The sequence below is a fragment of the Equus przewalskii genome, chromosome 1 (assembly GCF_037783145.1).
Source record: "Equus przewalskii isolate Varuska chromosome 1, EquPr2, whole genome shotgun sequence".
Lineage (NCBI taxonomy): Eukaryota > Metazoa > Chordata > Mammalia > Perissodactyla > Equidae > Equus > Equus przewalskii.
In genome coordinates this window covers 31,666,633-31,694,462 of record NC_091831.1, presented here as the reverse complement: position 1 = coordinate 31,694,462, position 27,830 = coordinate 31,666,633, and the positions used below count along the sequence as shown (strand labels likewise).

At 45.3% G+C, this 27,830-nt stretch overlaps 3 protein-coding genes across 12 annotated transcripts in view; 2 read left to right on the top strand and 1 right to left on the bottom strand.

Moving 5' to 3' along the window:
* HOGA1 (4-hydroxy-2-oxoglutarate aldolase 1) overlaps positions 1-13,091 on the top strand; it is a 32,956-nt gene extending 19,865 nt beyond the window's left edge. Inside the window, exons 7-8 of one of the 3 annotated variants that reach the window (XM_070560004.1) lie at positions 1,243-1,393; positions 12,322-13,091. In XM_070560004.1, coding sequence (XP_070416105.1) covers positions 1,243-1,392 — 150 coding nt within the window. In that variant the 3' untranslated portion in view covers position 1,393; positions 12,322-13,091. Of the gene's footprint in view, positions 1-1,242; positions 4,065-12,321 lie in introns of those variants that run through there. The other 2 variants (XM_008531849.2, XM_070560014.1) reach the window with 2 other exon arrangements.
* On the bottom strand, positions 3,601-15,401 carry MORN4 (MORN repeat containing 4). 8 transcript variants are annotated; one of them, XR_011522939.1, is made up of 6 exons: positions 15,224-15,401; positions 7,382-7,474; positions 5,706-5,820; positions 5,175-5,284; positions 4,701-4,939; positions 3,601-4,555 (listed from the first exon to the last, which is right to left on the bottom strand). XR_011522939.1 is itself a non-coding variant. In XM_070560111.1 (5 exons), exons 2-5 carry the CDS (start codon positions 7,446-7,448, stop codon positions 4,791-4,793), a joined length of 441 nt encoding a protein of 146 aa, XP_070416212.1. In that variant the 5' UTR covers positions 7,449-7,474; positions 15,224-15,361; the 3' UTR covers positions 3,601-4,790. The 8 variants fall into 8 exon arrangements, 4 of the variants coding, with proteins under 4 accessions (XP_070416212.1, XP_008530065.1, XP_008530066.1 ...); XR_546816.2 differs by lacking the exon at positions 15,224-15,401 and adding an exon at positions 14,823-14,989; XR_011522934.1 differs by lacking the exon at positions 15,224-15,401 and adding an exon at positions 14,500-14,980.
* Positions 15,402-19,422: 4,021 nt separating this feature from the next.
* The window catches only part of PI4K2A (phosphatidylinositol 4-kinase type 2 alpha), a 29,533-nt gene continuing 21,125 nt past the window's right edge, over positions 19,423-27,830 (top strand). Inside the window, exon 1 of the mRNA XM_070559795.1 lies at positions 19,423-19,981. Coding sequence (XP_070415896.1) covers positions 19,556-19,981 — 426 coding nt within the window. The 5' untranslated portion in view covers positions 19,423-19,555. The remainder of the gene's footprint in view (positions 19,982-27,830) is intronic.

Sequence of the window (27,830 nt, the reverse complement as noted above, 5' to 3'; positions counted from 1 at the left end):
CTGCCTGGGCTGTAGGCTCAGTCACCCCAAGAGCAGCTTGATGTCACCCTATTGCCCTGCCCTCCTTGAACACAATGTGCTTCCTCCATTCCTGCCCCGGCTATATTTAGGACTTTCCATGGTCTTTACCACCAGAGCATTCAACCCTTTCTCAGGTCTGAAGAGGGGCAAATCAGAGATCTTCAGAGATCTTCAGAGACCTGTGGTGGGAGAAAGCTTTTCTCTAGCTACTTATTTCCATCTTCACCTCTAGGTCTTTCCCACCCTACTCAGGTTTTGGTTGAAATGTCCAGGTTATTAGAACCTCATGGCTGGGGCCAGGCCTGGGAGGAGATTGGCTAAAGCCTGCTGGCCTCTAGTGGTGAATAGTTATTAGTTGATCACTCATCAGTGATTCCCAACTTTTTATCCCAAACAACCTTTTATTATTTTTACCCTGCATGAAGCCCATAATTCTAAGGTTTTACCTTCCCTCCAAATAAAACTTTAAGTAATGATTACTTTCCTAGTTTTTAGGTAGTCAAAGATTCATCTAACACTTCTGATCAGCAGGAAGTAACTAGTTGCTATGCTAAAAGCAAAGAAACTTGGTTTCATTTTCCATAAAACTCCATGCATGATTTTAAATTACGACAATAGCTCTAGGTCCCCATTACAATGGAAAAGACTTCAGACATCATGTTGTCCAGCCCCCTCATTTTTTAGGCAAGAGAACTGCTTAGAGATAATAAGTTAGTGATACAAGCTCACACAGTGAAACTTCTTCGGACAGCGAGGCATTGTTTTTCCTGTGGGAGCATTTAGAGTTGCGGTCAGGGAGGAGCTATGGGTGAGGTGGGGGGCCCCACTGCAGGGGCACTAGAGGCCTGCCATGCCTGGGTCAGCTTCCTGGCTCAAGTGCCCAGACCTGCAGCATGGCTGCCTTCGCCCATCCCAGCTGGAAGACTGAATGCCACTCTCCTCCCCAAGGGGGTGGGTTTTTGTCCTAAAGCTAAAGGAGGTGCCTTCCTTCCTTAATCTGAGGTTTTGGCATTGTGTTCTCTACTGCCGACCTGCCTTCTCGTCTCTCAGTCTGGATTCCCAATCTACCCTGCATGTCACAGATTTGGTAGTTACCTCCCGGCAGGGGCGGGGGGCGGGGAGAAGGTGAGATCCCTAACTTTCTGAAAGTGACACATCTGGGTCCCAGCTATGTGTGTGCAGGGGATTCCTCAGTCTCTTCTAACAGGCCCTACTTCTCAGGTGACCCGGCGCTTTGGGATCCCGGGGCTGAAGAAAACCATGGACTGGTTTGGCTACTATGGAGGCCCCTGCCGTGCCCCCTTGCAGGAGCTGAGCCCCGCTGAGGAGGAGGCCCTGCGCACGGACTTCACCAGCAATGGCTGGCTCTGAGGCAAGGAGGGACATGCCCGACCTGAGCCCATCTCAGCTCCTGCCTTGCACCTGTAGCCTGAAGAGGAACATGGGGGGACAAGGGTTTGGGGCTCCTTTCCCTCCTCAGTCTCCAGGTAGCCTCCCACCAGGCACTTCTGACCACGCTCCTTTCCTGTTCTCACAGTCCTATGACTTCTCACATTTTTGTATCCTCAGCTCTGGGTCTCTAGAGACCTTCAGTCTGGCAAGGAGCAATTGCTGTGCTTTCCTATGCCCCAAGACACGTGAACCAGGGGGAAGGGCAGGAGGCAACTAGGTGCAGTGAGGCCTGGGGTTTTACTAAAGGGAAGACTATTTAGACTTGGGTCTTTGTGCTACCAGGTCCACAGAACCACTAGATTATACCGGGAGGCAGTCTAGGACAGGATAAGATAGTGTTTAAGAGCATGGGCCCTAGAGCCAGCTGCCAGTGTTCAGATTCTAACTTGCACATGTTAGCTGGGTGAGCTTACCTAACTTACCCTCAGTTTCCTCATCTGGAAAGTGGAAATAATACCTGAGTCTAGTCCAAGCAGTGGAAGCCAGAGCTATTCCTAAGAACTCAAGTTCTGATTCCTTCCAGGAGAAGTGGTAGGTTAGGAAACCTGATCAGAAAAGTGTCACTGGTCTTTGAAAGGCTCCAAAGCTGTATTCCAGCCACAGGGCCCTTTCCTAAGCCCATTTCAATGGATCTCACATTCTTGTCTCTAGCCTGATCTCAACCATCACGTGCACAGAGAGAGGCAGTAGTTTGCCAGAACTGGTAAATAATGACAACTGGTGGATAAATGTTACATTCTAGAAGACTATTCTAGCCAACCCCAGGTCTGAAACATTAGCGAAGGGGACTTGGCCTGAGACAGGACCACCTTCTTGCCTATAGGCACTCTGCTTTTATTGCTAAAAATAATTACTTTGTTATTGCAATAAAGTTAATAAGTAAAACTAGCGTGGCTATGCACAGGATGACACTCCACTGCTATGAGGATCTTGTTTCCTGCCTGGATGTCAAGAACCTTCTGAGAGGAAATTTAGCTCTCAAGGTCTGCTTTTCCCAGCTCTGACAGAGGCTCTAATGATACTGAGCAAACACAGGTTATTAGCTTAGTGGCAGCCCAGGGAGAGGCTTAGAGAAGTTTCCGGTGGGACAGGTAAGAGGCAAAAAGGCTCAAGTGAGATATTTAGAAACACTTAGTGCATTAATCAAAAAGGCTGCTCTCTCCAAAATGTTTCACATTATTCAGTGACATCTGCCTAGTGGCAGAGAACCTGAGATGAATTTTTTTTAAAATGACTCTGGTTAAAATGAAAGGTAAACAGATCCTTAGTTAGGGCAAAGGCTGGAGGAGAGAATATAAAAGGTATCAACCTTCAGCTGAAACTGGGCATCTGGCAGGCACTGAAGTGTGGAGCTTAGCACCCGGCTTCTTCTCACAGGCAACTTCCGGAGGGTCTGGGCTCAGAGGAGAAGCAGGTTTAGGCTTGGAGCAAAAAGTTAGGGCTCAGGAGGCAGGCTAGTGTACTGGTGAAGGCTCAGCCTCCGGGCTTAAACAGGTCTAGGTTTAAGACCTTGGATCTACCCCTTATTGTCTATAGCACCTTGGGAAACTCCTTATCCACCCTGAGCTCATCTGTAATAGGGAGTTAATAATGGTACCTTCCTCTCGCGGCTGTGTATGATGGTACCTTTCTCTCTCGGCTGTGTATAGTGGTATCTTCCTCTCGCAGCTGTGTATGATCACGCATGTGAAGCGGATGGCGAGGCAGGTGAATGTTGCACATGTGAGCTCCGTTGGGGAAGTGGTACTCTACCTGTTGCAGAGAAAGGGAACTCCAGGCAGGAGCTGACTTGCCTAAGTAACCCAGCAGGTGTGACAATGACTGGTCTCAGGACTTGGGCACTTGGATGCTCAGGGTGAGAAGAGTACAGTGGGAAGTGCTTTGGAACCAGAAAGACAGCTTACAAATACAAATCCCACTCAGCTCTGCTGCTTCCTGGTTTGGGCAACCTGAGCCTGATTAAAAAAAAAAAAATGCTTCTACCCCCCAGAGGTTTTGAGAATTAGATACTATGTAGCAAAATGTGCACTGTCAGTTCCAAACCCCTATCTGTGATTAACTTTTAGAAATGGTTGATATTCGTGAGGATGCAGAGCAAGAAAGTCAATAAAATGAAGTAGCGGCAGATCTGGTGATTTGTTTATTCCTCATAAACACTTGTTTCTACAGTACAATTCAGAGAATAAACAGAGGCACACGCCTATGATTTCCACCACAATCTGCTGTTGAGGAGACAGTGTGAGGATAAGGGGCTGGGGGGAGGGGTGTGTTTGGGTCACAGGGTAACTGGAGGCCCCTGTGATGAACTGTGCAGGGGTCCTATCAGTCAAGGGCTGACCCCCAGGCCTGACAGCCAAAGCTCCTAGTGGAAGAGTTACAGTGCGCCAAATGCTTTTAGTTCACCGCAGTCCTAGGATGGGTCCAAGTCTATCTAAACCCCAAGGGATGGAGGTGGGTCTGACCTACTAGTCCACGGGGAAGGAGCTGAGTCAGCCTAAGCCATCCCTAAGTTTACTCCATGACAGGGTCTGAAATAGCCCAGAGATGCCTGCCTTTTGCCCTGGAGTGAGGAATAAATACAAGTTATAAGACGACTGTTTACATCAGTTTCTTTCTTGACTAGCCCAAAAAGGGATCTTGTCCCATGTCTAAGGAAGGAGAGAGGCACAACTGGGGCACAAATTATCTGCTGAAACTCAGGTAAGGAAGACAGCCTGTGAAGTCAAGGAGAGGGAAACAGCACTCTTAGGGAATCCTTCACAGGGACAGGAAGGAAGACACGAACCCCAGTCTGGTCAGACAAAGCAGCAGGCCTGCAGCCATGATGCCGACCAGCAGTGAATGAGGGGCTAACACACAGAAAAGCTCTAGCCTTGACTCTCACAGACTGCCATACTGTGTAAGCCACCCCCATCTGTCTCCTTAATTCTCCAGGGTAGCACAAAGCACTCACCCTAATTTGGGGTTAGCATCATCTGTCCCAAATATAGGCAGAATGAAGAGCTTCCGCATCACTTGGCAGGAAAGAAGTAGAAGGCGGCAGCAGGTCTGCCCTGGGTATCCGAGGTGTGAGGGACAGAGTCTGTACCAATGAGTGAGAGAAAGGAAAGACAGCTGGAAACAAGTGCAGGGCCTGGGCCAGAACCAGCAGAACTTCTCTGTGACCGAACCCCTGACGGGCAGGCGACGGGCACATCACAGGGCTTCTGCTCTGTGGTCATTCTCACCTCCTCTCACATCTGGGGCGCTTGTTCACCTCCAGTGAATAACAGGGCATTTGCTCTACCCAATACCCGTCAGCTGTGCACGCTGACGCGTCAGGCAGTGAGGTTCCTGGCGGACTTGGAGGCGCTCTGGGCACGCTGGACGACCGCTGAACACTTCTCACGCCGCAGCAGCTTGTTGTTCTCAAACAGACCTTCGTTGCGGGGTACTCCATGAGAACCATCAGGGAAGGTCAGCAGGCCTTTGAGGGGGACAGAGAAAATATGGGAGTGACAATGGCATTAACGACTCAGAGACCCAGGAAGAGAAAATCTGGCTCTTTTCAGGAGAACTCCATCGGTAGGGTCAATGGCCAGGCCTTAGAGCATCATCACTATGCACTGCTGAACACACACAGAAGGATTAAAGCTACGAAGGTGTCCTTCCGCCCATATTATGCTCGCCTAAGTCACCCGTCCTGCTGGGCTGGAACTTACCAAAACCATCGACTCTGCCATTTTTAAATTCCCCCTCAAAGGTCATGTTGTCGTGTCGAATGAAGACTCCAACACCATTAAACTTGCCCTGGGCAAACTCGCCCTCATACCTGCAGAAACACAAGACGTTAGCCTTAGGGGGTAGTGAGCTGTCCAGGTCAACTGAGTCAAGCAGCTACCATATGTGGTACTTATTAAAGCCAAGGAGCAAAGCTGATTCCACTCATCTCAGAGCCCCACCCACCCCACTCCCAACCAGCAGGGAGGGTCAGAGAGTACATCTGACACGAGGCTCTAATCTCAAGGAGGAAATGTAAGAGAACAGCAGTGGGCTGGAAGGTCACTCACCTCCTCGCCACTTCAAAGTCTAGCTCTATTTATAAAGTCACCAAGGAAAGAACTGGTGCTTACCCTTCGCCTGTTTTCAGAGGGTCGGGGACAAGCTCAGGTTTGATCCGATATTTATCACTATCATTTTTAGATCAGAGCCTCCTGAGTTTAAAGCTGAGAAAGGAATGACCCAGTACCCACCTTGAGCCATCTGAGAAGGTCAGTACCCCAAAGCCATTAAAGAGCCCATTCTCAAAATGACCCAGGTATGTGCCACCATCTGCAAACATCAGTTGACCAAAACCATGTCTGCGGCCTGAGCAAAGAGAAGGACAGGAGTCAGGTTGGGATGGGGCAGCTTCAGGGTCCCCTCTCACCATCTAACATCCCTTCTGTCACCCTACCCACAAAGAAAAGAAGAGAAGCAGTGACACTAGCAGGCAGAGAACCATTATCCAGAGTAATAACCTGGCTCCTGGGACCTTCCCATCTTAAGTCACAACCATCAGATTTGGAGCTGGTCTCTCCAGCTACGGAAAAATGAGAGAGCACTTAAAAATAACAATAGCTAACATTTACTGTGCCTTTCTCATGTGCCAGGCGCTCTTCTAAGCACTTGGTATTTATCATCTTACTTAAACCTCACAGCAACCTTATGAGGTAGACACGGAACTATTATTATTCCCATTAACAGATGCAAAAACCAAGGCAAGGAGAAGCTCAATAACTTACTTAAGATCATAGAGCCATTAAGCAGCAAAGCAAGAATGCAAATGCAGCAGACAGCCTGACACTGAACTACATTGCCTCTCTAGGAAAAAATAAAAGTACCCCTTAGCACTGTGAAGCCACGGGGCAAACCTACCAGCCAGACTGGCAACACTGGTTTGAACTTCGTTACATCCACAGGGCTGTGCTTCCCCACTGAACTGACCAGGAAACAGAGCCAGATGCTGGAGGAGCAATAATGCTCTTCAGACAGAGTACGAGGGAGTTTTTGGTGGATAGAGACTGCTCAGCAGAGCCTCAGGAAGTCTCTCCTCTCAAGGGTCAGATTAAAGGGGACAGCAGGTGTCTGGGAGGCAGGAGAAAAGGCTGGGGCTGTATGGAGGCAAGGTCATATCCCACCTGCACAATTTCTCCTCTCAAGGCTCAAAAATCCATGAGCTGCAGGCATCTACCGTGAAAAGGATGAGGCACGGGTCTGAAAAAAGTGTGAGCTGCTCTTTGCTGGCACACTGTAGAAAGTCAAGTCCCCTCGGAGCAGCTCCTGGCTTGCTAGGCCTGGACCCACGAGCCTTTTAAGTGACCAGACTGTTTCCAAACCGAGCATCATTAAACTGCTTCCTGTACAGTCTCAGGCTCTGATGAATTGCACCATTCCTATGAATAGATACTTCCAAATGCAATGAGCTGTCACAGGAAATTCAAGGCAATGAATGTCATTTGCTCTTGAATGTCTGCCCTAATTTCCAGATCTTCCTTAATTTCTTAAGATTCACTGGAATCAAGTCACTGCAATTAATTCTGTACTTTCTAATTTATGGGCACTAAAAATAATTCATTTTACTTTGCTGAGTACATTAGCATTTATAAAAACAATTCCCAAATAATACCACTAAAGGATAAAAGGATGTTAAAACACTTTAAATTTAGAAGTGGAAAGATTTAACTTATTTCTGGAGGTTGGATTAAAAGTAGCATTTTCTAATTCCTTTATTTATAATCCTAAACTTGAATAAAGGAAAGGCAGTATTCGGATTAAATCTTGGAGTTAGAAATGAAGATTCATAAAGTTGGATTATATATCCTGATGTATATGTGTCCTTCAGCCAAATGAAGTGTTCATCACTAGATACCCCCAGGCGTCCTCTCACCCTCCTTCCACTCGCCACGATATTCCTCCCCACTGGAGTAGGTGAAGGAACCTTTCGTCAGGGTCATGGCGACAGCTTACAGAAGAATGAAAACTGCAGGAAACAAGCAGAGGAGATCCAGTGTCACAGGACGGCTGGAGGAAGGCCCGTGAAGCAATTTTGTAGACACCATTCTAAAGGCTACCAGCCTGATAAGTACATACTTCCTTGAGTACATTTAACAAAAACACCTACTTCTCCAGCCACAACCACCATCATCACCACCTCGCCCAAGCAGTCTTACCCTCCCACTCGTCTTAAAAGTTTTTAGCTAGTTCCAATTTTCTATGACCTGGGATGGAAATTTAGGATTAATCTACAAATATTTACTTGATATCTACAATGTGCTTAGTTGATGTATAAAATATAGTTTCTTCCCTCAATGAGTTTATAATCTAATTGATAAGACTAACAGTTAAAACACTGAATAATATGAGAGATAATATAATTAAGTGCCAAATTGGATGGCAGAGATTAAAAAAGACAAGGGATGGGCAGAATTTAAAACAAGTGGTGAAGAAAGCAGAGGGCAAGTCCAGATGGAGAAAACATGGGGAATGAAAGCACAAAGAGCAACATAACAGGGACGTTCACGGATAAGAAGCCTGGTCTTACTGGTGTTGAAGGTTGATTTAGGAAGTAATAGGAAATAAATTTATCTAGGGGCACTCAGCCTACATTTTAAGTCTGAAAAGAACCCCTCAGATTTAATCCAAATTCCCTCATTCTACAGATGGAGAAACAGAAGCCTGGAGAGGTTACAAGCTAGTCGGTGACTGAGCTGGACCTAGTGCCCAGGGCTGCCCTGAGTGCTGCTAGTTCTTTCCCTGTACTATGCCCTCGATTTTAAGGTCAGGCCAGCTTAAGGAGACCTTTGAAAGCTAGGCTGAAGAGTTTATAGTTGATAAGGCGGGAAAAGAGGAAGCCTCTGGGGGTTTGTGAACAGGGATGTAATATGAATGCAGAGTGTAAGGAAAAGGAATGTGGCAGCACGAAGCAGGATGGGGTGGAGCAGCAAAAACTGACAGCCAGAAAATCTTGCAAGGCAGGAGACAGGATAATTCAGTAGATTGTGAAAACGAGCGCAGATTATTCTCCCTCCCTCCACACCCTTGCAATGTGACATGGCAGATCTTCCAATAAGGGCAGTTTATCTACTCCTCCATCCATTGGATCTGGGTGGATTATATGATTGCTTTGGCTAATGGAACGTTAGCCAAGGCAATATAGCAGAGGTTTGAAAAGTGCTTGTACATTGGGCTTGCCCTCCGCTGCACTTGGAACTGTTGTGCCCCATGTGAACGAGCCCAGGCTAGTCTGCTGGACGACAGGAGGCCACGTGGAACAGCCATCCGAGCCGACCACAGATGCATGGGTGAGCTCAGGCAAGACCAGAAGAGCTGCCCTTCGGAGCCCAGCCCCAAATTATTATTGACTCACAGAATCACAGACTAAAGAAATGGCTGTTGTTTCAAGCCACTGTGATTTGGGGTAGTATGTTATCACCTGGCAAAAACTAACTCGTACACCCAGGAATGAGATCATAAGGAGGATACCAGGGTAATGTGAGCAAAAGGAACGACTATGACAGATAGATCATAGGAAAAAAAAAAACACCACCACAATCCAACAACATTTGGAGACTGGCTAGGTATGGCTTCACACGAGTCTAAAAGAACACTTATATTCAAGAATATCCTATCAGAGGGGAGTTAAGATATCCAAAATACCACTAAACAGAAAGAGACAAATAAAATCATTTGACATATTTAAAAAATGCAATCTCTATTTCTTTTTAAAAATTCCCTAGGTCTTTTTACTCACCACTCCATCTTTTCCAACGTTTTCTCAAACGATTATGACAATGCAGAGTCCCAGGCCCACGTCCAGATCTACTCAATCAGATCCTGTACATTAGAGCCTGGGAATCGGCAGTTTTAACAAGCACGTCATTAGATTCATACACATTTGAAAACTTGTGGACTACTACCCAAATAAATGGAAATAATGCGTGTGAAAAGCTCTCTGACCAATAAATCACCATTGAAAGGTCCCCTGTTATTAATAATTAACTTAGAGTCTGACCCTCAGGCACCTGCTGAGTTCCAACAGGACAAGAACAGCTCTGCTTCAGAGCACTGGGGCCGGCCCTGGAGGATAAAACGGGAGGGGATTTTTAAATCCCTGTGGGCTCGGTGCCAACAGCTAGCTTCCTTTGCCTTCAAGTCCCAGAGAAGCCCAACTCACACACACTGTTAAGCGTTGTACTGATGTCTCCATTATGGAAAATCAAGACGGGAATATAAAGAGTAGGTTCCACAATAAAAGAGGGATCTAGCATATTTTATACAAAAATAACGCCTTAAATATTCAACTAAAACAAGACATACATTAAGTTCCTTTTCTCCAAATTGTGGTGGTGGACAGTGCTGGGTTATGTATAAGGTCAGCCAACACAAGCCTCTATTATCAACTGAGCTAACCCCAGAGAAGTTATTTGAAATACCTTTGTAACAGCAACTAACATTTATTGACTACTTACTATGTGCCATAAGTGTTTTTTAAATACATTATCTAATTTCATCTCACAACTTTATGAGGTGGGTATTATTATTTCCACTTTGCAGATGAGGAAACTGAGGTGCAGAGAGGGTAAGTAAGTTAAGTAAGGTCACCCAGCGAACATGTGCAAGTTAGAATCTGAACACGGCAGCTGGCTCTAGGGCCCATGCTCTTACACTATCTTATCCTGTCCTAGACTGCCTCCCGGTATAATCTAGTGGTTCTGTGGACCCTGGTAGCACAAAGACCTGGGTTCAGATCCTGGTTCACTGTGTAACCTTAGGCAAGTTACTTAAGCGTGCAAACCTCAGTCTCCTCCTCTAGAAAGTGGACGTAATATACCTATTTCACAGAACTGGCATGTGGATTAAATTAAATAACATACATGAAAGTACCAAGAATACTGCCTACCCCTGTCCATTAAATGTTAGTCTTTTCCTCCTTCAAAAAGAGACAACTAAACTCACACATTTATTTACTGTAAAGGAAGTTTCTCTAAAGCTTCAATATAAAAACGCTACCAACATAATTCAAATAATATTTTGAAAAAATTCAGCAATTTTGACTAACGAGGTAAATACCAAGTAGAAGAAAAGCAAACTACAGTGACCACTCATCTGTTCTTTATCAACACCCTATGGGATATTTTAATTTTGGCTATGGCATAATGATTTTTTTTTATGTTTTTATTTTTTTAATTTTTTTATTTTTTAAAGATTTTATTTTTTCCTTTTTCTCCCCAAAGCCCCCTGGTACATAGTTGTATACTCTTAGTTGTGGGTCCTTCTAGTTGTGGCATGTGGGACGCTGTCTCAGCGTGGCTTGATGAGCAATGCCATGTCCGCGCCCAGGATTCGAACCAACAAAACACTGGGCCACCTGCAGCGGAGTGCGCGAACTTAACCACTCGGCCACGGGGCCAGCCCTCTATGGCATAATGATTTTTGATACAGGTGCCACAAGCCCAGCAATGGTCTGATGTGAAAACAGCCTGGTCTGAACAGAGCAGGGCTCAGCTACATCTTCCAGGCCCTGGCCCCATCCCAAAGCTCTAGATTCATCCCACCTATGAGGACAGATGAGTTCCGGGAATCCCTGTATTCGCACCCAAACACAGAGGAGCATTTATTTCTATCCCCATAAAGAGGGCCAGCTTTGTGGAAGCTCTTCTAGAGATGTTTGGGAGTCACTCCCATAAGTCCACCAGGAATTTCCTCACTTTTCTAATTACTCAGACACTTCATGCTCAGGGTCTCTCACACAGTAGATGTCCTGAGAGAAAGGTCCTTTTCTTCTTTCTCAAAGCCCCTCAAAACCTCTGAGGGCTATCTCCTCAGAGAGGTGATGCTGGTACCTGGGGTGCCATCTCTGTCCCATCAATGTTCCACAAGGTCAGCATCCAATTTCAGGCTCCTAAGCTTCTTATTGTCAGTCCAGCATCAGAGTGTGCCTGGGGCAGTGGTCAACATGACTCCACTGCAAATACAACATTAATGAGAGGAAGAGAAGCAGTTTTCCATCAAAACTGCAGAGGAAAACTTGCCAGTCCAGCTAGGCATTATGATAGCCAGAGGCCATCTTCGGCTCTTCCCAGAACTAAGTCAGAGTACTAAAAGTCAGCTTATGGTACAACTCTGAAATACTTCATTCCTTCAAAACAAGTCAGAATCTGAAAGGTGGTATCTTCTATTAAATCTTATAACTAAACAGCCATTCCAAAATATAAACACAAAACCATTATTTATACAGGAAGATGATAAGGGCATTTCCTTTAAATGTTGGGCGGCAGTTAACTACTTTTGTCCTCACTCAGAGCTTTGGAAGGACTGTGTTGCTGTGCAATTCGAGGAGTCAGACTAACTACACAAAGGCTCATGGGGAGTAGCCTCTTGTATCTGTTCCTTTTTTCTCAAGGCTACATGAAACTCCCAAATGGTGGCATCCCACCTTGTTTCAGAGAGACCAGAAGAAGGCCCTGAAGGAAAGGGAACAGTGTTTGTCCAGTTTGAGGATTATCTATAGACAAAGTACTAGCCAGCCCTCAAATTGTAAACCTAGCCACTCTTTTGCTGTGATCTTAGCTCTTGGGAAATATACTCTAAATATTTGCAAGAAGTCAATGAAACTTGAAAGATCATTTTATTACCAAGTGTGGCTAATAGTATTTTCCAAAGAATTTGACCTTGCAATTGCCCCTTCAAAAGGTGGAGTCTAACTCCTCTCCTTTGAATCTGGGCAGGCTTGTGATTGCTTTCACCAATAGAACATGATGGAAACAATGCTATGTTCTGAGGTTCGATTACAAAAAGTAAGGCAAGTTCTCTCTTGCTCACTGGTAGGCTTGTCCTTGGAGACCTGAAACACCACAGGAGAAATCTGACTGCCCTGAGGCTACCAGGCTGAGCAGAAGCTGAGCCACATTTGCTGGTGCTCCGGTTGGCATTCCTCATCTCTGAATCATCCTAGCCCAGGCAAAGGAGCCCTGAGATGATTCCAGCCCCCAGCCATGGAGCCCGCATCCCAGAGGTATCATGGAGCAGAGAGAGGTCATTCCCATGAGGCCCTGTCCAAATTCCTGACTCACGGGATCTGTGAGCATCATATGATTATTTTAAGCAACTAAGTTTGGGGCAATTTGTTATACAGCAATAGCAACTGGAACATCCTCTCCCATTTGTTTTAAAAAGTACATACTATAAATTTCCATTTCTTTTTGTTTTTTGGGGTTTTGTGTGTGTGTGTGTTTTTCTTTTTTGAGGAAGATTAGCCCTTAGCTAACATCTGCTGCCAATCCTCCTCTTTTTGCTCAGGAAGACTGGCCCTGAGCTCACATCCATGCCCATCTTCTTCTGCTTTATATGTGGGACGCCTGCCACAGCACGGCTTTTGCAAAACGGTGCCATGTCTGCACCCGGGATCCAAACCGGCAAACCCTGGGCTGCCGAAGCACAACGTGCGCACTTAACTGCTGCGCCACCGGGCTAGTCCCCCTCCACTCCTTTTTTGTATCAGGGAGATACAGCAAACTTCCTTCAACTGTTGCTTGTCAAAATGATGTCCATTCCCAAGAACACAATCAGAAGTGCTAATAAAAGGGAACAGATGTAGACTCCATGGGTCTCAGGCCATGGTTGAACACATTTGACTAGAAACTTCTATATGTGTCCAAATAACTGATATTGTCACTGCCTGGGACACAGTCAGGATTATCATATGACTTCTGTGTAGTCAGCCATGCTAACTAATAGTCAGCTGCATAGCCACTAACCCAAAAAGGAACTTCACCAGTAACCATGATCATTGAGACAAATCCAATTTAATAAAGTACACCCAGTGCTGATGTAGATTGAAAAACCCAGTACTTTAACAAGGGATGCAAAGTATTTGTATCAGTTATTCAAAAAATCTTTTTAAAGAGAATAGATGGCCTAGGAGTTTAGGCTTCAGATATGCATACGGAATCTAGTTATAAAGTCAACAAGATTCATACTTCTAAACAGATACCCATCCTTCCTGCTCTCTTGATGGACGAGTTGCAAAGGATTAATCCAAACGTTTACCCAAAAGAAAACAACGATTTTGTCCCCGTAAACCAATACACGATAGTCTGCACAACAGACTATATCCCCACTATCCTTATTTTTTCCTGCCCCAGCCATTTCCAAATAGAACTTGGAGACAGGAATGAGAAGTTCTGTTTCTCTTCCATTTGTCTTTTTTTTAACTTCAGAAATCAAACTTGTTAAAAAATATTTATGCATTCAGTCACCTGTGTCCAAATTCAGAGGGTTTTTGAAAAAAACTAACATAAAGGAGAATCGGTTTTCAGTTTAAGAATATTGCTTGGAGGCAGTCACCTTAACTACCCACATACATCTTCACATTGTCCCCCTGAAGCCACCCTCCCTAGGCTATGACAGTGTTGTCAAAGCTGTTCGGTTATAAAGAAAGCATTTCTTAGGATTTTGAATCCTAAAGAGAAGAAAGTGAAGCCTTTGATGAACAAAGATTAGGCTTGTAAGGAATCCACAACAAGTCAAAGGTTCTTTTTTAAGCGTTTTAAATGAGCTTGATAAGTCTCTTTTACTAGGGCTTTCTTCTACTCGCAAAGTAAACAACTGTACCGCTACTAGATAAAGGTCTTACTTAGGAAGACTGTGGGACGGTTAGATTGAAGAAAGTGGGAAGGAAATCCTGGTAAGGAAAAAAAAAAGGGCGACTTGGGGGTGACGGGAACTGCCAGAATACTCTTCTATTTCGTGGGAAAGGAAAATGCCTGGGCCGGCTTCTAACACAGCCAACTTACTCCTGCTCGGACCCAAGCAGGCTGGAGATGCTGCACTGCAGGGATGCCACCATCAACTAATTGAGGCATCCCGTTCCCCAAGCCTCAATGTGTCTGTGTGGTGGGGGGCGTCTCTCTATCAGAGCGTGACAGAGCCGGGCCCGGAGCAAACAAAGCCCTAGAACGCAACAAACCAACACGTCCCCGTCGGCCTCCCCATTCCTTCTCCCACCTGGTTCTTGCCTTCCAGCACCGCTCCTTCCCTCTACTGGGTCTTCTCTCCGGCTCGGGCCGGGTCTTCTGCTCACACAGGTTTGCCATCCCCTCCTGACGCAGCCCCACCCACCGCGCTCGCTAACCCAGGTGCCCTGGGCTCTCCCAGGCCTCAGCCTACGCAGTGGGGACGAGAGACTCGGGTTTGGGACCCCTGGGGGCAGCCGCCCTCCAGTCAGCGCGTCCGGGATGGAGCTACGCTCCCCAGCCCCTGTCATCTCAGGCTGGGCTCCTCGGTCCCCACACTCTCCCGGCCCCCTCCCACCCGCGCTGCCAGCCAACCTGGGCTCGGCCTTTCGGGGTGACCGTCACGCCCCGACGCGGGGCTCCAGCGGCCCAGACCTCCGCTCGGCCGGGTTCGCCCCTGCCACCTGCCTCTCGGCCACTTCCACCAGCGCCTGCCCCACTTGACGCCGCCATCCCGGGCAGTCGCACTGGGCACAATTCCTTCTGCCCATTGGCTGTTACCTAGGCAACTGGGAGCAACGCCACTCCCCATTGGCCCAGCTCGGGCTCTGCGCCATCTTTGTGCGGGGCGGGGTGTCTCGAGAGCCGGAGCCAAACATCTGAAAAAGGCGTGGGACTGAACCGCGTCTCGGCCTCCGTGACAGGCAGAACTCAGCTCTCGCCTGCCTAGAGACGGGCTAGTTGACATGTCAGCCCCAAGCAAAGCCAAGCCAAACCTGCATCAGACGCAGCACTGCCCACCGATCCTGCCCCGTCTCCACAGCTGTCAATGGTACCGCCGCGGAGTTGAAGGACCGAATCCGAACCCGGCTTTGGGGGTGCAGCTTTGTACATTGTAACGCGCTGGAGGGGGCAACTGCAGTTTAATGAGTGTCACCCCTGTGCCAGCACTGTGATATGAGGACACTTTTGCATTCATTGTAAGGATTTGTGTTGTCGTTGTCATTACTCAGATCCTTTGTGTTTAAAATACAGTGCCAAGATTAGAAGAAATCCTCCCAAGTACCATGCACACCAATCCGTTTATCCATATGCTTGTTTACTGAACAATGGGAATACAGAACGATGCTAGGTTCTGCCAGGCTAGAAAAGACAAGATCACTGCCCTCGTGGGACTTACTGCCTAAATGTGGAGTAGAAAAGATTCATGCACACAGAAAAATCCAAGACTGTATTTCATTATTAAGAGAAGGCAAGCAAATGAAGAGAGTAAGCAAATTGCTTTCTGAATTGGGATTTCCTCCTCTGTAGCATAGAAAATGATGATGATAATAACAATGACGATGATAAAGGCTGTCCAGGACTTGTATGAGAATACAATGGAAGATGCTCAGTACTGTGTCTGAGACATTGTCAGTGCTTGATAAATGGTAGTTTTAAAACACTTGGATTCTGTGTTCAAATCCCATCTCTGCCACCAACTGTGTGTGGCTTCATGAGCATTATTAAGCTCTCTAGCCTGTAAAATGAGATTGGACTAGCAGACCGGTAAGACCCAATCCAGCTCTAACATTCAATGGTTAAACATGCTAAACTGTGATTGACTATAGATATAATTACAGTAGTTGAGAGAATGGAGTGTCAAGAAAACATCTTATTAGATTGGAGAATGTGTATTTAAAAATATGAAGAAGTAAGGTTAAATAGATTGTGGTCAAATTATGGAGAGATCTGAAAAATCAGGGAGAAGATATATATGGTTTGCAAAATGTAGTTTCTTTTTTTTTTTTTTTTGAGGAAGATTAGCCCTGAGCTAACATCTACTGCTAATCCTCATCTTCTTTTTCTTCCTCTTCTTCTTCTTCTTCTTTTTGCTGAGGAAGACTGGCTCTGAGCTAACATCCAGGCCCATCTTCCTCTACTTTATATATGGGATGCCTGCCACAGCATGGCTTGATAAGTGGTGTGTAGGTCCGCACCCAGCATCCAAACCGGCAGACCCCGGGCCACTGAAGTGGAACCTGCACACTTAACTGCTACGCAACCAGGCCAGCCCCTCAAAATGTAGTTCCTTGAATAGGCAAATTCATGGACACAGAAAGTAGAATACAGGTTACCAGGATCTAGGGGAAGAGCGAGTTATTGCTTAATGGGCAGAGAGTTTTTGTTGGGGTGATGAAAAAGTTTTGGGTATAGATAGTGGTGATGGTTACACAAAATTGTCAATGGATTTAATGTTACTGAATTATACACTTATGAATCGTTAAATGATAAATATTATGTATATTTTACCACAATAAAAATGTAGTTTCTTGATCAGAGCAGTGACACAATGAAACTTGTGTTTTAAGAAAATTAATCTGGCAGTGATACCCATAGATGATCAGAGAGATATTGGAAGCAGAGAAACAAACTCAAAAACTATTGTAATCATGTAGCTAAGACATTCTGAGAGTCTCAGAACTAATGTGGGATCAGTGAAGATAAAGGGGATAAATATGAGACACATTTCATACAGATATTTAATAAGAAGCAATATAGTGTTAAAAGCACAGAGCTAGTCTGCCTGGTTTGGATCCAGCTCTGCCACTTACCAGCTGCATGACCATAAGCAAACGACTTTCCTCAGCTTCCGACATCATAGGGGCTGTAATGCCGGTTACATGACTTAATCCATGTAATGCACTTAATGCCTGACACATGCTTAGCATTTGGTAGAGGCTAGTTCTTCATTGGTAACAGGGAATGCACCGACCCTCTTTTTTTCAGTAAAAGGAAAATCAAGTTCTAAGAGGCAGATACAGAAATAAATTCTGACTGTTTTCCATGGAGAAAACTCAGAGCTCAAGAGAGAACTCTAAATCTTGGAGTTTTCCTTGACCACAATTTGAAGCTTAGGGGCTAAATGAGATGAGTAATACCAAGAGTTCATCTCTGTGGCTATGGCCCCTGGGTCACAAGAGGCAAGTGTTACTTAATTATTTGATGTCTGGATAGGAAAGGGAAATACAGGTCTTGTAACTAACAGGAGAAATTGAACCATCTGTATGGACCTTTGCCTAGAATGGTTTATTTGGTAAAAAAAAAGTTTAAGACATTCCCATACATACAATTAAACAATAGTTCTTTCAATTTAGTACTTCTAGTTAGCTGTGGCAATAATTTGATTCAAGAGGGGCTGGCCCCGTGGCCGAGTGGTTAAGTTCGCGCGCTCCGCTGCAGGCGGCCCAGTGTTTCGTTGGTTCGAATCCTGGGCGCGGACATGGCACTGCTCATCAGACCACGCTGAGGCAGCGTCTCACATGCCACAACTAGAAGGACCCACAACAAAGAATATACAACTATGTACCGGGGCGCTTTGGGGAGAAAAAGGAAAAAATAAAATCTTAAAAAAAAAAATTTGATTCAAGAAAGAATAATTATGAAATATTGATTACTGTGTGGCTGGTCATCTTTTGTGAAAACCCACGCCTCTAGTCTGCTGCTTACTTTAAGCACAGAAACAAAACCAGCATCAACGAAAACCTCAGCAGTGATAAAAAGGTACCATTTGTCAAACGCTTTTTATGTACTAAGCTCTATGCTAAGTGCTTTACATACATTATCTTGATTCTCATTTAATCCACTGAGAAAAGGATGATTATTCTCATTTTATAGATAACGAAACTGAAGCTTAGAGAGTTAAGTAACTCGTACAAAATAACTAATAAGTGTGGAACTGGTGTTCAAACTCAAATGTCTCTGATTTCTTCTTTTCTTCCTCTTTCCTCCCTGTGATCTAATTATATTCTTCCTTTAAAACTTAGCGCATAGCACATGCCCCGCTTAAGGCCTTTGCTGACTCCAGCCTACCTCCAAATCGCTGAACTCCTATTATGGAGTTCTCAGCTCTCACTGTCAGCTCTTTTTCTCCTAGTGCCTCACAGAGCTGTGTGTCTTCAGCTTGAGGGCAGGGACTATACCTTTCTTCTCTTTGCTGCTAATAAAAAGGTACTAAGCACCTTCTAGGCCTAGACCCTGAAGTTTTACAGTGATGAATAAAACACTCATGGATTCTTACCCTATGGAATTTTTAGTCTAATGGGACCATATTTTCTTCAATTAACAAATAAGCATTGAGCAGTGGGCCAGGCACTGTGTAAGCTGCATGAGGGCTCGAATTTTTAAAGACCTTTTTACTTAAGTAGTGTTAAAACCAAGACAACAGGCCCCAAATGGAGCCACTTATGCTAAGCCCCATGTCCAGAGACTTAACTCCTTAACTGAATAGAATTCTAACCCAGTGAGTCTGGAATTACCTGGTCAGCACTAGTGAGGTAATCTGCCTGATAGACCCTGCCGGCCCTAAAGGAGGGTGACCTTGCCACAAACAAGCCACTTTTTGCTACTCTAACTTTGTCAGGCTCCCTTCTGCATGTAAAAGTCTTCTACTTTGTATAGCTCCTCCGAGCTCCTTTCTATCTGCTAGATGGGATGCTGCCCGATTCATGAATCGTTGAATAAAGCCAATATGATTTAAAATTTACTCACTTGAATTTTATTTTTTAACAGTAGAGCAGAGATTTTTGTTTCTTTGCTTCACTTGTCTCTCCAGCATTTAGAACACAGTAGGTGCTCAATAAATATTTAATGAATGAGTGCATGATTGAATGACTGCAGATACAAAGGTTAGATTTCTCCAGTCCCACAGCTGGTTCATAATAGGCACTCAATAAACGAGTGACTGATTAGGTAGGCTACTTTACTGGAAGCTCTCGAAGACCTGTCAGCGTTTGGAGGCTGCGGGGGTGGGGGGGGGTGGGGGAGCTGGTAAGAGGAGAGGGCGTGTCTGATCCGGCTTTGGCTCCTGGAGCATGCGCAGTCTTCACAGAATGTGACGGGCGAATAATACCAAGTGCGCGATTGCGTAGGCGCTAGTTCCGATTGGCTGACGTTCCGCGCAAGGGGTCGTGCCTACTCGTCGCCAGGTAAACAGGGGTGTGGGGGCGGGGCCAAGGAGGCGCCGCGACCTGGTTGGCCAGGCGGGGGCTGGGGGCGTCGCGGATTGGTCCCGGCCTCGAGCTCAGCTGTGCGGATCGCGCTGGGTCCCGGAGCCGGCGGCCTCAGGGATGGACGAGACGAGTCCGCTTGTGTCCCCTGAGCGGGCCCAACCCCCGGACTACACCTTCCCGTCCGGTTCCGGCGCTCACTTTCCGCAGGTGCCGGGGGGCGCGGTCCGAGTGGCGGCGGCGGCCGGCCAGGGCCTCTCTCCGCCCGGCTCGCCAGGCCACGACCGGGAGCGGCAGCCACTGCTGGATCGGGCCCGGGGCGCGGCGGCCCAGGGCCAGACCCAAACCGTGGCGGCGCAGGCCCAAGCCCAGGCCGCGGCGGCAGCGCACGTCGCGCAGGCCCACCGCGAGCGGAACGAGTTCCCGGAGGACCCCGAGTTCGAGGCGGTGGTGCGGCAGGCCGAACGGGCCATCGAACGCTGCATCTTCCCCGAGCGCATCTACCAGGGCTCCAGCGGGAGCTACTTCGTCAAGGACCTTCAGGGGGTGAGAGCGGGGTGGGGACCGCGGCCGCCGGCTTCGGGGAGGGTGGGCCTATCCCGGGGAGTTTGGGGCTTCGCACAGCCAGAGGGAGAAGGGAGGTTGAAAGGCTGCAAAAGGGAGAAACTTCACAGTGCGGAGTCCTGGGTAGGATCTTGGAATGCCGCTGAGGACTGGAGATGGAGAAGCTCTGCGGAAAGAAGAAAAATAAATCAGAACCTATTTGGTGAGGGAGGAGCGAACGGAAAATGAAAAGAGGAAATTGACCAGATACAGGCGAGGGGCCCAGCGGTGCCGTGGGGCAGCCGGCTTCTGGACGGAGACTTGCGACGAGATGCTCCTTTCTAGTAGGTTTCTTAGCTTTCAACTACTGAGACTGCTATTCGGCCATTGACCTACAGATTTGAGCTTTGGGCCCATTCTCTCTTTTTGGACCCGACCAAGGTTGTCGCTGTTCATTGGGAGGACTGGTGACCCATCAGGGGCTCCGAGGGTTCAGTTGCGGCCTTCTGTGTTGTGGGATTGTCACCTGCCACGGTCCCAGGTCTCTTACCGGCAAACGTTGGTGATAGAGTGGGTGGACTCACCAGTTTCATCTGTCCTGGTTATTGCTCACTTCTGGGAAATGGTTCAAATCCTTTTTTATGGTTCCTCAGTTTAGAATATGGAGTTTTACAAACATGAAACTATCAGCTACCTTTTACTTTTCCTTTTTCTCCCAGGACTATCAGCAGTTTGCTTTTTAGCCAAGGCAGAGTGTTTCCTGACCTTTATTTTGTCCCCTGCATGTGTATAAAGGGGGATGGGATGGGATGGGGCTTAGAGTGATCAGGGCAGCTGAGATGTGACCTTTGCCCTTTTGGGAACTGCAGAAGAATTTAAGGCATTTAGATCAAAGCAAAGATATCATTGAAATATTAGTGGGTCAAAAAAATATCAAGTCTTTCCTGTCAGAGTTCTTAGATGGGCCAGAATAGTTTATTGGAAAAATGTACTATTGTTATGCTTATTAAAATGATGGGTGTCAAAACTCCCTCAAATTTCCCCTGCATCTCTCCTGTGTGAACTCTTCTACATGGGTAATGTGCTGTTCTGATAGTAGTGCTGAGTGGCCAGGATGGGCTGTGACGTGTAGCTCTTGGTTGGGGTCATTGATCTAGTTATTCTCCCAGATGTTGTCGTCCCTGAATTATCCAGAACCAGAGAGCAGTTCTGCCGTCAACTCAGTTAACATGAACTGAGTTGTGGAAAGCTTTGAGACTTTCCAAGTCCCTCAGGTAAGAGAAGAGTGAGTTAAATTGAAAGCTCAAAGGGGAACCATCACTTCTAGAAAAAAAGAAAGGTGGGTATGCTGAGGCCTAAATATTAGCAAGATGCTTTCATTTTTTTCATTTGGGAACCAGAGTGAGATCTAAGATATGAGTGGTTTTTATTTTAGCTTGTTGGCTGATTATCCTTGATAGGTACAAGAGCAAGAAGAAGGTTTTTGTTTTTCTTTCATGACGCTATTACAGCTCCTCTGCATGTGTGTCAGGTCAGCTGAGAAGTGATCTGGTGCTCTGACAGCTAGGAGTAATATGATCTCTCAGTTCTACCTGGCAGGTAGAGTACTGCCACCTCAGTACATCGGCCACAGAGAATGACAGACTCTGGGCATGTTTCTTGGTGATTTGCAAGATCCCAATCTCTAAAATTTCCTGGCTACTGTTTTCTCTTAGAGGGGAAGTCAAAACACATCTGCCCTGACAAAACTTATTAGTGTTAACCATCTTGCTGCTACCAAGGAGAATGTGATTTAGAGCAGAGGCCTGCTTCCTAAATGCTATGGTGGGTTATACTGGCCCACAGACTCACTATAGTTGGTCTTATCATCTTTGGCCCTGCTTCAAATGTGCTTATTTCATTTAACAAATACTTACAGAGCACTTACTGGATGCCGGGTACTGTTTGAAGTGCTTTAAAAGTAAATAACTCAATCCTCACAGCACCTTCAGAGGTAGGTGCTTTGTTGCCCCCACAGATGACAACACTGAGGCACACAGTGTAACTGATTTGCCCAGGGTCTCACGGCTAGTAAGTGGGAGGCAGGATTCAGACCCAGGCAGACTGGTTCCAGAGTTCCTGCTTCTAACCACTTAGCTTTGCTGCCACAGAGTTAGTTATCTGAATTTCTGCTTTCTCTTTTCAGTTACTATACTGGTTAGGATGAGATGTGGCTATGTGTGACAGGAAATGTAAAATAATGACTTGAATAGAAGTACATTTATCTCTCATAAAAGAAGTCTATAGGGGCTGGCCCGGTGGCGCAGTGGATAAGTGCTCATGTTCCGCTTCTCGGCAGCCCGGGGTTCGCTGGTTTGGATCCCGGGTGCGGACTTGGCACCCGCTTGGCACACCGTGCTGTGGTAGGCGTCCCACATATAAAGTAGAGGAAGATGGGCATGGATGTTAGCTCAGGGCCAGGCTTCCTCAGCAAAAAGAGGAGGACTGGCAGTAGTTAACTCAGGGCTAATCTTCCTCAAAAAAAAAAAAAAGAAGTCTATAGGCTGCTCAGGGCTAGGATGGCATTTTACTTTATCTGGGATGTGAGCTCCTTCTGTCCAGCTAATCAGCCATCCTTAACATGTGGCTTCTATTTCATGATTCAAGATGGCTACTCAAGCTGCAGACATCTTGTCTGCTTTTCAGCCAATTGGAAGAAGGAACAGGAGAGGGAGAGTATCACCTACCTCCCACCTCCCCCCAGCCCCAGCCCTAAGACATTTCCTAGGAGTTGCCCCAGACTCTTCTCCTTAAATCCCATTGTCCAGAACTTAGCTGCAATAGAGGTTGGGAACTTGGGAACTGTAGTCTTTTTTTTTTTTTTTGAGGAAGATTAGCCCTGAGCTAACTGCTGCCAATCCTCCTCTTTTTGCTGAGGAAAACTAGCCCTGAGCTAACATCCATGCCCATCTTCCTCTACTTTATATGTGGGACGCCTACCACAGCATGGTGTGCCAAGCGGTGCCATGTTCGCACCCGGGATCCGAGCCAGTGAACCCCGGGCCGCCAAAGCCGATCATGCACACTTAACCGCTGTGCCACCTGACTGGCCCCTATAGTCTTTATTTTGCCTGCTAAAAATCAGGGGTCCTGTGTCCAAAGGAGAAGGGAGAACAGAGGTTGGGGCAACCAGCAGTTTCTGCGACAGCTACTTTTGGAGCTGGACAGTCTGAAAGCTTCTTGAAGATAACAGCCCTGATTCCATTTCCCAATTTAGGATGGTTTCTCCCTCAGGGCAAGAAAGGGGGAGCTGGAACAGTAAGACGGAAAATGCTAGATCGGAATTCAGGGTAGAGAATGCTCATGTTGCCCTCCTCGCGTACATCCTTGTACTTCAGGTCTCCAATCACCTACAAAAGTATTTTTTGAGCATTTTCTTTTTTGTGAGGCAGGTCATAGTAGATGTTCATATTGCCGAGAATCATAGAATAAGCATGTGACTCCTTAGTTTATTAAGAGGATTAAATGGGATATCACACATGAAAGCCCCTGGCATAGTTCCTGCTTAGTGGGAGCTCAATCAGAATATTTTGTTTTCAGTTAAATGCCCACTGACCTCTGGATTAGGCTTTCTTGGATATGTGGCCTTGAATATGGCAAAAGTGGTATGATTTTGAGAAGGTGCTTTCATGACCATTGAGGATAGTAATTCATTAGATAATGCTAATTGGTATTTGCTTCAAAATTTTACAGATCCTGCTCTCACACGTTCTAGGAACTTGGCCTTATATCAGTAATTTTCAACCTTTTAAAAAATACTTTATCCACCAAGAGTTTGTCATGAAAACAGTATGGTATTTTTTTCCCCTATAACGGACAAAATTATGTTATAATATTGGATACCTTTTCTCCAACTACCTGTGCCCTCCAAAGAATTCTGATGTCCTTACACTTGGTTGAGAACCACACTGATAGCCAAATGAGGAATAAAGATCTCAAACAATAAAATTTTTTTCCTGAAATGTTGAGGTGGTGAAGTTTGTATATCATATATAGATACAGTTCTTTAGATTTTAAACATCATCTACCATCTGTTGTAGGGAGCTGTCCCGGCCACACCCTGTAATGGATGAGGCAGGTTAGGTTGATGGCAATGGATAGGAAAATAAATACAGGCTGAATCTCTTTCACTACATTCTAGGTGGATCCCATCTTCTTTCAGGGTCTCATGTATTTGGAGTAGCCCATCCTTCTCTTTTGTGAGAGTTAACATGTAAATAAGGCTTCTGTACCTAAATAGCTAAGTCAAGGACTGCTGTTTCCCTCCCACCTCTAGTACAAAAGACAGTTCTCAGAGTGTGGCCCAGGGACCTTTAGGAGTCCCTTTTTGGGGTCCACAGGTCAAAATTATTTTCATAATTTTAAGGTTTTCTTTTCCTTGTGAGTGTACAGTGGAGATTTCCAGAGGCTGCATGATATGATATTGAAACAGATTGAATATTAAGAAAGATGTGAGAATGCAGATGTCTTCTCTTAAGCCAAATACTAGAGAAATTTGCAAAAAAGTAGAACAATGCCAGTCTTCTCACTAAAAATTGTTTTTGAAAATATAGTTATTTTTCATTAAAGCATGTCACTTATGTTAACATGTAATGGGTTTATTTTTATTATTAAGGGGATCCTTAGTAAATTTTAAGAGTTTAAAGGGATCTTGAGACCAAAAAGTTTGAGAACTGTCCACTTCATTTTTGCCGAACTTTGAAAAAAACCCGTTTTACTAAAAGTTATTTTTGTGTATTTCCCTTTGCAATATGAGTGATGTGCTTAAACTATCTTAGATTTTCGGTTCCTGAAGGAGAAAGCCTCTTTAGCATGCCATAATACCCTTCTCCTTGTGACTGCTGGATAGATATAGGAAACCCTTTGGGTTCCAGATCCCAGTAATTTGTTGAGTCCTGACACCAGCCAGTGAGTGGCCTCTTGCTTCCTTGTACAGTTCTGTTTTTATCCTCAACTTCAAGGACTGCTGCTCCTTCAGCTGCCTGTACTTCACTGCCTTCATTAAAAGGGGATTAGTAAGTGGGTATTAAGGAAAGATATTTTAAAGATATCGGCATCAAACTAAAGCTTTCTCCTAAATGTAATAAAGGACTTGAAAGTGTGTTAAAGGTGAGGATGGTGAGAAAAATTAGGCAGTAGTCATCTTCTTTCTCAACCAAATACTGGTGGGTGTCTTTCTAATTTGAGTGGTTTTAGAATTTGTTTTCTGTGAATAAAGAGTATTCCTGAGTATTCAGTAACACAGTTGATTATGTGAAATGAATATTAGCTTTGGAAATTAGGCCAGAGGCTGTTTTATGTATCTGTCTAGGAAACCTGCAGAGTGCTCACACAGTCCTGCACAAACTAGGTACTGAGCAAAAGTTCACAGAATTGAATTGAACTGAGGCCTACACTTAGTCCCGAAAGGCACTTGTCTCCTCTTCTGTCTGAATGCCATCCTGTTCTTGCATCCTTCCCACTCTAACATTGCCCCATCTGTCCAGTCCAGGCATCATTATTTAATGAAACCCTTCTAATACTGAGATAACCATGATTACTAATGCGTTTAGAGTTGGTAAAATGCTCTCTGATTCTCCTTATGGTGGAAGGAAGTTGAGATATTTGAGAGGTCAGTCTATAAATGATGTTTGCCTGCAGTTTGGGCCTTCAGGTTCTGCTTTCTTTAAGTGGAAGTATTCAAGCCTCAGCCCTAGTATTTTTCAGCCCTGCTAGTAGTAGGAATGTCTTGGTCTCCCTTTCCTTAGGGATAATTTTGCTGAATTCCACATTGTGCCTCAGTTGAACTGACTGTTGGGTTCTGGGACTTGCCTCAAGTTGTCCTGTGGTTTCACCGCCCAGGTTCCAGAGGATTACAGTGGACTCATCAGTCATTCTCTGCGTTTCAAGCCCTTTGCTACTGCTGCTGTGTGGTTCAGAGCCCAGGGTTCCAGAGGTACAGAGATAGAGAGGAAGATTGCTAACTTAGGCATCTTGCTAGCCACTTTGGGTAAGAGTGTAATTCTAAAGACTTATGAGTATATGCATTTGACTTTTCCAGTGAATAAGTAAGTTTATTTGTCTTTAAGAATAAATCGATTCTTTTGGAGGGAGGAGGGAAGTTTTGTATTTCTCTTGTTCTCTCAAATCCTTGCAAGGCTTCTTGAAGGAACTGGTTTCAAGATTGACCAATTATTGTTGGAGGCATGCGTCCAGCCAATTCCTAATATAAGTACTTATTTAATGCAGGCGGATGGCTGTATGTGTTCTGCTGTGATCTGCCATTCAGGAAGTGACACCCACAGGAAAATGTCTTATGACCCAGACTAGCTTAGTTGGCCGTGGGGGGAGGGGAGAGGGAGAGTCATATGATACGAAGATGAATCATTTGGATAGCATATTTAATTTTCTTCCTTTGAAATCACCAGTTGGGGGATTGGAGGGAGTGAGCTAAATGTGAAGCAACCTCAGAGGGCTGACTGGCCTGGGGAAGAAACTTCAGGAGGGAGGGCTACATTTTCTAAGTTACAGCGGCATCCCATATTTTCAAGGACTTTTGAGGGTTAAGTTATTGTCTGGTAGAGAAGATGGATTAATATTTGTGGCGTCTCCTCCTGATCTCTTGCCTAACAGAATTACTTAAAAGAACCCTATTCTAACCAGGTAGCAGATTCTTTTTCCTGCTGTGATTTTTCTCTTCCATTGCTTTCTTAGTTTGTCATTCCTAAACTTTTTTTTTTTTTAAAGATTGGCACCTGAGTTAACAACTGTTGCCAATTTTCTTTTTTTTTCCCTGCTTTTTCTCCCTAAATCCCCTCAGTACATAGTTGTATATCTTAGTTGTGGGTCCTTCTAATTGTGGCATGTGGGACACCGCTTCAACATGACCTAACGAGTGATGCCATGTCTGTGCCCAGAATCCGAACCGGCGAAACCCTGGGCCTCCAAAGTGGAGCGTGCTAACTTAACCACTCAGCCACAGGGCTGGCCCTCATTCCTAAACTTTTTATTTTAAGGTTTTGTTAACACCCAGGGGTTGGGATAGTAAGGCTGATAGAGGGAATCAACCATCAATGAAGGAATTTTCTTAATCTCATTCCATAATACAGTAGTCCCTCTTATCCACCATGGTTACGTTCCAAGGCCCTCCTTGGATGCCTGAAACCATGAGTAGTATCAAACTATATACTATGTTTTTTCCTATACGTACATAACTATGATAAAGTGTAATTTATAAATTAGGCACAATAAGAGATTAAAAACAACTAATAATAAAATAGATCTTAGCAACCTTAGCATACAATATTTTTTCTTTCCTTATTAAGTCGAGATTTGTTTTCAACTTTATTTCGCTTAAAGGAAGCTCTTTAAGACTTTTCTTTGGCATATCTAAATTGTCACCATCACTCTTGTGTCTGGGGTCCTTAGTAAGTAAAATAAGGGTGACTTGAACACAAGCACTTTGATACTGCAACAGTCGATCTTATAACCTAGTGGGCTACTAAGTGATTAATGAAGGGGCAGATAGCAAATACAGCGTGGGTATGCCGGACAAAGGGATGATTCATCTCCTGGTGGGACGGAGTGGGACTCTGTGAGATTTCATCATGCTTCTCAGACTGACGAGCAATTTGAAACTTATGAATTGTTTATTTCTGGAATTTTCCATTTAATATTTTTGGAACACGGATGACCATGGGTAACTGAAACTGCAGAAAGTAAAACCATGGATAAGGGGGGACTTCTGTACCTTACTAGTTGCCTTTCAGTTGATAATTTTTTTAATCTTTATGTAATTGGTGCAGAGCAAAAGTGTATAAATGTATAAATGTAC

Bases quoted from the DNA above. Each gene is read 5' to 3' on its own strand.
- MORN4 (XM_070560111.1), bottom strand. From the start codon at position 7,448: ATGACCCTGACGAAAGGTTCCTTCACCTACTCCAGTGGGGAGGAATAT. The intron at 5,821-7,381 runs GTGAGAGGACGC...CTCTTTGCTCAG, and splicing joins TCGTGGCGAGTGGAAGGAGG to GCCGCAGACATGGTTTTGGT. The intron at 4,940-5,174 runs GTAAGTTCCAGC...TCCCCCTCAAAG, and splicing joins TGGCAGAGTCGATGGTTTTG to GCCTGCTGACCTTCCCTGAT.